At 45.9% G+C, this 12,016-nt stretch overlaps 1 protein-coding gene across 1 annotated transcript in view; it reads right to left on the bottom strand.

The window, feature by feature from the left end:
• LOC310670993 (complement C4-A-like) overlaps positions 1-10,137 on the bottom strand; it is a 68,111-nt gene extending 57,974 nt beyond the window's left edge. Inside the window, exons 1-3 of the mRNA XM_083426891.1 lie at positions 9,901-10,137; positions 4,661-4,847; positions 4,249-4,438 (exon numbers count right to left, since the gene is read on the bottom strand). Of these exons, the coding sequence (XP_083283017.1) occupies positions 4,249-4,438; positions 4,661-4,847; positions 9,901-9,977 (454 nt within the window). The 5' untranslated portion in view covers positions 9,978-10,137. The remainder of the gene's footprint in view (positions 1-4,248; positions 4,439-4,660; positions 4,848-9,900) is intronic.
• Positions 10,138-12,016: the final 1,879 nt, after the last annotated feature.

The raw sequence follows: 12,016 nt of genomic DNA, 5'->3' as shown, positions 1-12,016 counted from the left end.
AAGGAAGGGTTTTCATAACATCGATGAACACATTACGTTCTACTTTTAACGTTCACAATGCGTCATTAAAATGTGATAACAGAGAGCGCTGCAGAGCAACCAGGCATTGGCAGCAAGAAAACAATGTTTTTACAGAGAAAACAAGGTAAGAAACACTTTTAATTTACAAGTATGCCCTGTGACGTTTTAGAACGATATATCTAATATTGTTCTAATAAATAGGTCGCTGTATATCCAGCCTTGGTTGCCCCAGCCACTCTGGGTGGCTTCCAACACATATAAAAGCATAATAAAATATCAAACATTAAAAACTTCCCTATACAGCAACACAAGAGGGGGAAGAAATCTCTTTGTGGCTATAAGGATGGCATTGCACATTAAACTGCTTAATCCTACTCTAAAGTGTAGTTGCTTTTGTATCCTAGTTACATTGATAACTTAAGCGGCTGCCTTTGCAGAGTATTATGTACTGGCTTCGGCCTTGGCGGTTACTTGGCAGCCACATTCCCTGTGTGTGTGTGTGTGTTTGTGTGCAGGTGTGGGACTCCGCTGGGCTTTGCTTACAAAGGCTGAGAAGCAATTGAGCAGGGTTGGGCGTGCAACGCGAGGTGCGGAGCAAACCGGACTTTGCTATTTCACCTTTGGAGCCACGTAAATAGACGTTGCCATGTACGCGAAAAGGACAATATTGAGTCAGGCTATGGGTTTTGGCAAAGGATTCTGCGAGATGGGTCTTTGTTCCCCAACCCACGTGCTGCGATAGAAGCGGTTCTCTTACAATGCCGTTTTGGATAAGGCAATAAGGAATCACAAAACTGTAGAAAGGGGGTGTCTGGTGGGGAGGGGGTGGGGCCCGAAGGCAGCCATAGTTGTGCTGGCTGGGGCTGACCTGGGAGTTCAAAACATATTGAGGGCACCAGGTTAGGGAAGGCTGCTCCTCCTCTAACTACAGAACAGCAGCATAGGCAGTGGGATCCTCGGATGAGCCCCATATGTACGCAGCACACTTGGCTGCTGTTCCAAGGCTGCACGCCAGGCTATGAATTTCAAGGAATCTCCCTCAACCATAAGAATCCTGGAACCAGAGCAGTCTTTCCCATAGGGCTTAGTGGTTCGTTGCGCCAGGGCGCCGGCTTCTCAGGAGCGGCCTAGCGAGTGGAGGAGCTGCACGGCTTTGCCCCTTTCCCTGCATGCCCGCCAGCTGCGCCACGCCAACTCCCGACGCTAGAGAGCATGTCCACCATCACGTTTTCCTGCTTGATCGCCGCGGCCACCGAGGGGATCAGGGCGGTGGAGAAGGCAGAGGACATTTTCCACTGCCCCCTCCCTTGTTTTGGAGTTGCCAGGGGGCCACCAGAGAGATCTTTGCCCCATGGCACCGGATAGGCTTAAGACAGCCCTGCCTGGAACCCATAAGAATCCCTAGAAATGGACAAATTGACTGGAAAAATTCGGAACCAACGCGACCAGAGATTTTCCGAGGACTGGAATAAATTTACAGAATATATCAAAAATGTATGTGAGGAGCAACTAACGCTTGTTGGCTTTCAAGAAGCTTTGTGAAAAAGATTGACTGAAATGTTGCTTGAATGATATGATAAGATTAAGATTGGTAAAGTGCAATATAAATTTAAGAAATGTGAGTAGTAGTGATAATATGGAGAATTGTCAGATAGGCTAAGGGAAGTTCAAAAGATGTATATGTAAAAGGCAAATGTAAAATATTGATGGAATGTATACTGGAAACTGAATAAAAATAAATTATATAAAAAAAGAACCCCTAGAGTTCCCAGCACCCTTAGCAAACTACGGTTCCCAGGATTTTTGAGGTGGGTGGGGGAGAATGTGTTTTAAATATTTGGTGTATGCAGCCTTGGGCACTCAAAGCACACTCTTAATTGGGCAGCTCAGATGGCTCCAGCGTGGTGCTGATAACGCCAAGGTTGCAGGTTCGATCTCCATATGGGACAGCTGCATATTTCTGCATTGCACGGGGTGGACTGGATGATCCTCGGGGTCCCTTCCAACACTATGATTCTATAGTATATCTATGAGCTTTCCCTCAAAGAATTGTAGACGCTGTTGTCTTGTCCCTCACAGAGTTACAATTCACAGCCACCGGTAACAGATGACAATGCCCAGAATTAACTGTGAGGGAAAAGATGGGCTTTATAGTGGCTAGGGAAACCCAGCCAGATGGGTGGGGTATAAATAATTTATTTATTTATTTATTTTTATAATAAAAAACGAAGATCATGGCCATTGGGCCCATCACCTCCTGGCAAATAGAAGGGGAAGAAATGGAGGCACTGAGAGATTTTACTTTCTTGGGCTCCATGATCACTGCAGATGGTGACAGCAGTCACGAAAATAAAAGACGCCTGCTTCTTGGGAGAAAAGCAATGACAAACCTGGACAGCATCTTAAAAAGCAGAGACATCACCTTGCCAACAAAGGTCATAGAATCATAGAATCATAGAATCATAGAGTTGGAAGAGACCATAAGGGCCATCGAGTCCAACCCCCTGCCAAGCAGGAAACACCATCAGAGCACTCCTGACATATGGTTGTCAAGCCTCTGCTTAAAGACCTCCAAAGAAGGAGACTCCACCACACTCCTTGGCAGCAAATTCCACTGTCGAACAGCTCTTACTGTCAGGAAGTTCTTCCTAATGTTTAGGTGGAATCTTCTTTCTTGTAGTTTGGATCCATTGCTCCGTGTCCGCTTCTCTGGAGCCGCAGAAAACAACCTTTCTCCCTCCTCTATGTGACATCCTTTTATATATTTGAACATGGCTATCATATCACCCCTTAACCTCCTCTTCTCCAGGCTAAACATGCCCAGCTCCCTTAGCCGTTCCTCATTAGGCATCGTTTCCAGGCCTTTGACCATTCTGGTTGCCCTCCTCTGGACACGTTCCAGTTTGTCAGTGTCCTTCTTGAACTGTGGTGCCCAGAACTGGACACAGTACTCCAGGTGAGGTCTGACCAGAGCAGAATACAGTGGCACTATAACTTCCCTTGATCTAGATGCTATACTCCTATTGATGCAGCCCAGAATTGCATTGGCTTTTTTAGCTGCCGCGTCACACTGTCGGCTCATGTCAAGTTTGTGGTCAACCAAGACTCCTAGATCCTTTTCACATGTACTGCTCTCAAGCCAGGTGTCACCCATCTTGTATTTGTGCCTCTCATTTTTTTTGCCCAAGTGCAATACTTTACATTTCTCCCTGTTAAAATTCATCTTGTTTGTTTTGGCCCAGTTCTCTAATCTGTCAAGGTCGTTTTGAAGTGTGATCCTGTCTTCTGGGGTGTTAGCCACCCCTCCCAGTTTGGTGTCATCTGCAAATTTGATCAGGATGCCCTTGAGTCCATCATCCAAGTCGTTGATAAAGATGTTGAATAAGACCGGGCCCAAGACAGAACCCTGTGGCACCCCACTAGTCACTCTTCTCCAGGATGAAGAGGAACCATTAATGAGCACCCTTTGGGTCCGGTCAGTCAGCCAGTTACAAATCCACTGAGTGGTAGCATAGTCAAGACCGCATTTTACCAGCTTCTTTACAAGAATATCATGGGGCACCTTGTCAAATGCCTTGCTGAAATCAAGGTAGACTACATCCACTGCGTATAGGTGCGTATAGTTAAAGCTATGGTTTTCCCAGTAGTGATGTATGGAAGTGAAAGCTGGACCATAAACAAGGCTGATCGCCAAAGAATTGATGCTTTTGAATTATGGTGCTGGAGGAGACTCTTGAGAGGCCCATGGACTGGAAGAAGATCAAACCTATCCATTCTTAAGGAAATCAGCCCTGAGTGCTCACTGGAAGGACAGATCCTGAAGCTGAGGCTCCAATAGTGTGGCCACCTCATGAGAAGAGAAGACTCCCTGGAAAAGACCCTGATGCTGGAAAAGTGGAGGGCACAAGGAGAAGGGGATGACAGAGGATGAGATGGTTGAACAGTGTTCTCAGAGCTACCAGCATGAGTCTGACCAAACTGCGGGAGGCAGTGGAAGACAGAAGTGCCTGGCGTGCTCTGGTCCAGGGGGCCACGAAGAGGCGGACATGACTAAACGACTCAACAACAACAACTATTATTATTATTATTATTATTATTATTATTGATATAGCGTGTGCACAGGCTGAGCTTTTGTTTCGGGTGCCTCGTGGGTTTTTTAAGGGTGCATGCCTGCAAATGGAAAACGTCGGCTGAGCAAGGCCAAAATGCTCAAGGCGTTGGACTCACCCTTTTGCCGAGGGGTGTAGATTGGCTTGTCGGTCTGCAGAAGCAGGTACCCTTTCCGGGCCGTCCACCGCAGGTTGAGGCTTTGAACCCCGTTCGTGGTCGGGAGCTGAGGGCTGCGGGCCACAAGCTGGATGTAGCCTTCCCGCCGAAGGCGAGTCAAGCCACATTGCCTAAAAAGTTCGGGGGTCACCTGAGAAAACGAGAAAGGGGTGAGACAGTGGGGAGAGGCAAAAGGTCTTGCTTGTGCAAAACACCGGGCTCTGCCTCTTGTTGGCTCTGGCTCCCCCTAGTGTTGGCATCCTTGCCTTTCGCCCAATCAGTTTCAAGGGGCTCCAGGTAGCTCTAGGAGTTGCCGGTGTTGATGATTGCTTAGAACCAGGAATTATCTCCCGAGGGCAGCAGCATCTCTTACCTTCAAGGTCACTTTTTGTATATCAGACCCGACCCGGAAGGGCACCTCGTGGGAACATGTTGTCCTGGTTTTCTCATTCTGGAAATAAACGGTGCCTGACAGCCCGCCTGAAGGGGCGTCTTCTACCTGAAGGGCGATCGGCACCTCCACTCCCACCGTCACCACGCTGGGCGCTACCATCAGCAACCTGCAAAGTGGGCAGAGATATAGTAACAGAGTTGGCCCCACTATTTCCTTCCTTTAAGCCATTCTTCATGCGGCTCTGAAAATGCCAGACACTTCTGCAAGCTGCGACAGGCGAGAAAAGGCTCTGAAGGGAGGGAGGAACAAACCAGACCATATACAGATGCATACTGTTGGCATGTATTATTTTTTTTCTTTTTCAATATTATTATTTTTTAAACAAAATATTTAACAGAATTTAACAGCAAAAACCCCTGAGCAGCTTGGCCACTGTGAGAACAGGATGCTGGACCAGGTGGGTCATTGGCCTGATCCTGCAGATTCTTCATACGCTCATTTATATATTATATGGAATAGACTGTGAATGTGAATGACAGCCTGGGCAGGCAAACACATGACTGGCAGAGGGAAGCAAGTTCTATTTGTGGGGGGGGGGGGGAGAGAGAGAGAGAGAGAGGAAGGAAGGAAGGAAGGAAGGAAGGAAGGAAGGAAGGAAGGAAGAAGGGAGAAAGGGTATGTATGCTAAGACTGCCATATGTCCTGATTTTCCAGGACATGTCCTGGAATTCGCCTCCGAAAATGGCGTCTTGGATTATTTTTCCGAAATCAGGCAAATGGCCTTGGAAAACCAGCAACAGGGGTTAAATCACACCAAAGATGCCTTTTAAAAACTTCAAAACTCAAAAATTATTGTACCTTCAACTTAAAAAAAAGCTAAACAACTTTGGTTCCCCTTTTTTAAAAAAAACAACCAAAAGGACCTCAACAACTTCGGGCAAAAAAATAACTAAACAACTCTGTCCTGATTTTCACTTTTTGAGATACAACAACCCTAATGTACGCATGTGTCTCTGGGAGGGAGGGATGTGTGTTCTTCCTGTGTGTGTTTATGGAAAGCATAATGCTGGTGGTCAACAAAAGAGGTTCAAAGACTCTCTCAAGGCAAATCTAAAAAAATGTAGTATAAACACTGACAACTGGGAAACACTGACCTGCGAGCACTCCAGTTGGAGAACAGCCTTTACCAAAGGTGTCCTGGGCTTTGAAGACACTCGAACTCAGAACGCAAGGGAGAAACGTGCTAGGAGGAAGGCACGCTTGGCAAATCCACATCGTGATCAGCTCCCACCCGGAAACCAATGTCCCCACTGTGGAAGGACATGTGGATCCAGAATTGGCCTCCACAGTCACTTACGGACTCACTGTTAAAACCGTGTTCATGGAAGACAATCTTACTCGGCTACAAGTGATTGCCAAAGAAGAAGAAGAAATGTATGTGTGTGTTTGCGAAAGAGAGATACAGATCTCCGTGTCCTTATTTTCAGGGACAGTCCTGGATTTACAGAAGCTGTCCCGGTTTCTGATTTGACCCTGAAATGTCCCAGTTTTTCTTAGGACATTCCTACTTTCATCAAATAAATGTTGGGAGGGTATGGTAGGACGCCCCCTATTTTCACTGGAGAAATGTTGGAAGGTATGGAGTCATGTGACCCACCCCAAGCCAAGGAGATACGTAACTATAAACCTTTAGAAGACATCTGAAGGCAGCCCTGCATAGGGAAGTATTTTAATGCTTAATGTTTGATCGGTGCCCAATATTATCAAATAGGATGTCCCTATTTTCATCAAAGAAATGTTAGAGGGTGAGGAGACATAGGAGCATAGCTGTCAACTTACAGATTTGAAAATAAGGGACCAGCAGCCTCAAAAATAAGGGATCAGCTATAAGGATTTAAGTATAAATAGATCAATGGAACTTTAAAAGTAAAATAAGGTTAGAATGTGTTAAGACAATTATTTGACAGATAACAGAGGAAGATGGAAAGGAATTGCTGAAACATTTGACAGAAGTGGAATACGAAAAGGGAGGTGTGAGGAGGTCGGTGAAACAAGTGAATGAAAGATATTGAAATTGTTTGAGTGTTTTAAATTGCTTTGTTTGGTTGTGTTTAGTTTAATGTGTTTAGTGTTATGTAGTGTTTTCTTTATTGTATTGTATTGGTTTTTATTTTTCTGTTTTTGTTTTTTGGTTTTGCAATGTTTAAATTGTACAAAAAGGAATAAATATTATTTTTAAAAAAATAAGAAGGGATCAGCAGCCAAAATAAGGGATTTTGCTTAGCTTATACATAAATCCGGCACTGATGGAGCCATGCTGCTTTTGCAGTTATGAAAGAGTTATGAAAGGGATGCAGAGGGGGAAATCACTACATTAAGATGCTGCACTGGTTGAAGGGTATGCTAAGCAGCACGTCGGGGCTGCCATCGTCCTGGCGCGAGGAGTTCCATCAGCCCTTCCCTGCCCGAGAGAGAAGGGGGGAGGGAGAGAGACTCTCGCCCGTGAGCCCAGCATGAGGCGGTTCCGGCATCGCCGTGGCCGCTGAAGCGCGGCCCTTCTGCATCCCTCCCCATCCCCTCCTCTTTCTCCTCCCTCAGGCCACCTCCTCAGCAGCCGCCGCCGCTGCTGCTGCCGCCTCCGGCTTCCCCTGGCAGCGTGGCAGAAGGCTCGCAAGAGAGGGGCTGCCTGCCCGCCCGCCACCACCCGTCTCCTCACGATGTGCCCCCGAGTGGGAAAAGGGAGAGACGGAGACGCGGCAGCTCATGCGCGCGCTCTCGCGGCGGAGGACCCCGAGCCACTGCTTCTCCCCTGAGCCGGGCGAGCATGAAACCTGGGAAATTTAAGGGACATCATCAGTAAGGGACAGCAGCGGGACACGGCGCTGGGATAAGGGAGTTTCCCGCCAAATAAGGGACGGTTGACAGCTATGCATAGGAGCCAACTCCTATGAAGGGGGCCTTCAGCCCCCACAATAAAATATTCAGGGGGCTGAGTCCCCACAAAGTTAATGGGTATTCCCATTCAAATAGTGTGGGTGCACTATGTCATGTGATGGATTATGTGGGGTGGGCCTTACCTGACCCACAATATTTTATTCAAGTTGGCACCCCTGTATGGAGATAGAACCTTAAGGGGAGGGACTGCGGTGAAAGTGGGTTTCTTGTGCGGAGTAAGAAAGTAGAGTCGGCCAAATTCGTTGTAGAAGGAAGATTCATGATAGAAGTATCAGAAGCATAGTGCTTACTCCCAGGAAATTGAGCATAGGGCTCCGACCCGACCCCCCTTAGTTCTGTTTGTGTCCGAGCTTCTGGCCCAACCCCGTTCCTTCCCTGATAAATAATCAAAACGCAAGCAACAAAGAAGAAGATTTCAGAGTGGGAACAAATTTCCACTCTTTCGCAATATTGATATTGGCAGCCTTCCACAGAGTGTTGTTTCCTTAACGCCATCTAGATTATAACGAGTTGGGGAATTCCCGAGTTGAACAAACTATCACTTTTAAAAGAAAACGCTTAAAATAATAAAAGTTTGTGTGTGTAAACAGCACTCTTTTTTTGCTGGTTCTGCAAAAGAAAAAAGGGCACATACCAATCTGCTGATGGCTCTGCACAAACCGATGCTTTACAAACCACAAGAAGTCAGGTTCCCCCTTTTTAACAGGATGCGTTGCTCTACAGCAACAGAGCTTATTAATCCACTTTAATGGTGCAGACCTAAGGTTTATGTCCAGTCTGGATAGCTCAGCTGGTTAGTGTGTGGTTCTGATAATGCCAGGCTTGCAGGTTCGATCCCCGTATGAGACAGCTGCATTTTCCTGCATTGCAGGGGGTTGGACTAGATGATCCTCAGGGTAGCCCAAATCATAGCTGTCAACTTCTCCCTTTTCTTGCAAGGAATCCTATTCGGAATAAGGGAATTTCCCTTAAAAAAAGGAAAACGTTGACAGCTATGGCCCAAATCTCAGTTGTACGGGTGTAGGTATATATCTCAATTTTAACTCATGAGCTATGGCTGCAATCTGCTCCGATTGTATATTTTATCTTTATGAACGCTGTTTTTATTGTGTTATGTTACGTGAGCTGGTCTTTGGCCGTAATAAATTATATCTCTCTCTCTCTATCTCTATCTCTCTATCTATGATCCTCAGAGTCCCTTCTGACTCTACAATTCTGTGGCTCCAAGTGCTACTCAGAGTGCGCCCATTACTAAAGGTTAGTCACCTTCATGAATTTTGATGTGTTTACTCTGAGTAGCACTAACACGGAATATCACCCTGAACGCCCCAGCATGGGCTTGGATTTTTTTCCACAAAATTCTGACACTCTGGAGGCACCCGAAAAGAATTTAGCTAAGCTGTAACCTTTCCCACGGTTACTTGAGATAAAATCCCATTGAATTTAGTGGTGCTTCCTTCTGAGTAAAATGCCCAAGACTGCACTCCAGAGCCCTCAGAGTTACATACTATCATGTGAAATAAATCTAATCACAAAAATTGACAATAATGTATTAATCAAAGTTAGCAATACTTGACAAGTTTGGAGGGGAAACAAATTATTTTCCATATTCGAGAGCAGTCGATGCTTAGATAACACTATTACATGACATTTTCCCCACCTCCCTTGAAGTTCAGCATATTTTACATAAAACCTTATTTGCTGCATAAAAATGGCATCAAATTATATCATGCACAAAATAGTGCATTAACACAAAACCAAATCCTTCATAATCAATCCATTTTAAAGAAGAGCCAGCGGCTTAATCACTGGCAATGCATGCGAATTAATATTTATTTCCTGCGATTGTTAACAACTTGTCTTTCTCCATTGAGGACCAATAACATGCCAATAGCAGCCCAGTCGGTCAGGTAAGGGAGCATAGAATTGCAGCCTAAGACTGCGACACAGTTAAAATAACTGAAACAAGCAGACAGCAGAATTACTGAGAGCATGCAGATGCCTTTGAAGAGAGCAAGCATTGCCACTTTTTCTGTGCCTTTGACACCTGGGCAACAGGCAGAACTGGGCAACAGGTAACTGGGCAACAGGTAACTGTTTGCGAAGCAAGGACCCAACACACCCACCCCACCCTTCACCACTTGAACTTCTGTTTGCCAGGTCGTTCTTAAAGCCCATCCAGAAAAACAGAAGCTATTCTTGAGACAGGAGTCAGAAAGGGGACTGGGGACTGGCAAAGCCACATCCCTGCCCAACATATTCACCTTGGAGCGCCATGGCTCAGAGTCACCAGAGCCCCGAAGCATGCCAGCCAGAGAGGCACCCTCTTCCCAGATGCCATCTCTGGGCTGCAACCGCACAGAGTGGACAGTTCTGCTGCTCTGCCTGAGGCTGCAAGGGGATGTTGCAATTCAGTCTCGGGGCTGGACAGAAGAGGCGGGGTTAGAGGGGGAGTGATGTGCAGCTGCTATGAGCACCATTCATGGCCCAAAGCCCTGCCCTCCAGCGAGTTAAGACAAGGTATTTTGCAAACAAGTCCAGGGAAAAGGAAAACTTAATAGGGACAGAAAGGGAGAGATAGGGATGCAGGGCACAGAAGTTCAATTCCCTTCACGTTTTATTGTTTATAATCTTTTTTTGTTCAGTTCTACACTACACATTTGAATTCAAACACTAGTCATAACCATCAACATTTAGGCTTTCCTGAATCCTTAGGTTTCCCTCTACCATAGCTGTCAACTTTTTCCTTTTCTTGCGAGGAATCCTATTCAGAATAAAGGAATTTCTCTTAAAAAACGGGACAGGTATGCCCTCCACCCTTCCAAGGTTTCCAACTGCATCATATATTTTCAAACTTTTCCAACTGCATCATATATTTTCTCTATTTTTCTTAAAATAATCCATTTCTACCTCAGTTTTTAGTACATTGCAAGCGTTACTCAAATCCTGCCAAAGTTTTTAGTTGCTTAGAGTGTTCTCTTAGGTAAATTGTAATTTCCCCCATTCCTTATTCAAGTTTCTCTCTTCCTGGTTTCTGATTTTCCCAGTCATTTTCGCCATTCTGGCGTAGTCCATCACCTTCATCAGCCGTTGTTCTCTGGTCGGGATTTTATCTTCTTTCCATCTCTGGGCCAGTGTTATCCACGCTGCTGCCGTCGCATACATAAATAATCGTCTCCGTTCATGTTTTGAGGCAAATCTACCTCATGGCACTTTCCATTTTTTAAAAAAAATATAATATTTATTAGATATTTTATAGTTACAAAAAGAAGAAAGGTAAAAAGGGGGGGGGGGAGCCAATACAAAAATTCAACAAACAATACATCAAAGATAACAAAAAAAAAAAAATACAACAAAATAACGAGAAAAAACAAAAACATTTAAAAACACATCCAAATTTCATATCTTTATCTTTCATTTGCTTGTTTCCTCGACTTACCTCATGGCACTTTCCAAAAGGGTACCGCAAACACAGCCATCCTTCGAAATTGGCGCCCATCCGAATTTTGCAATGTGGGTCTCCAGCCGAGTAACAGGTACAAAAAAGGCAGTTGTCTGAGAATACATAGTCTAGTACAGTGGTTCCCATAGAACACACCCGGGGGGGTCCGCGGCACCATCTCTTCCCCCCGTCCCCCAGGGTTGCCATACGTCCGGGAAAACCTAAACATGCCTATTTGGGTGGATTTTTACATCTTAAAAGGAAATGTCTGGGTTGGGGGGGGGGGGCAAAAAGCACAACAGGTCTCCATCATGTTTTCTATTCTCCAAATGGACACAGACCCTGTGTGCATGCCTGGGACCCCATGGGTCCTTGCCACCATTCATCAGAGAGAGGGGCAAGCCCAGTGGCGGGGGAACCCAGGGTGGCACAGCCTGCATGGACTACGCATGTGCAGCATCCTGCGCATGTGTGGCATCCTGTGCGTGTGCACTCCATATGGAATGCAGCCCATGTGCAGTCCGTATGTGCTGCTGCTTGCATGGCAACCGTATGGACTGCGCACATGTGGCACCCCGTACGGTTGCCGTGCTAGAGGCAGTCCGTACAGACGGCACGCATACAGACAGCCATCTTGTCACCTCTTCCAGAGTGGCACCTGGGGCGGCCTGCCCCCTGCGCCCCCCCCCTTCCTAAGCCACTGGGCGGGCCCCTGACTTCTGTAACAATATCATACAGAAATGCATATTAGGGAAAAGATAAATATTAGGAATAAATTATCCTCAGGTTCCCTTCCAGCTCTATAATCCAGAATTATAATCATAATTCTATGATTATTATTTCATTTTATAGTAAATTTATGAGTGGGTGGTATGCATTTAGGTACTCAGCCAGCAGCTCACCTTTACCAATAATGCCCTAATACAGTGGTACCTTGG

This window comes from Podarcis tiliguerta, assembly GCF_965153285.1.
Source record: "Podarcis tiliguerta genome assembly, chromosome: 2".
NCBI classification, from domain to species: Eukaryota; Metazoa; Chordata; class Lepidosauria; order Squamata; family Lacertidae; genus Podarcis; species Podarcis tiliguerta.
This window is presented reverse-complemented; position numbering and strand designations above follow the sequence as displayed.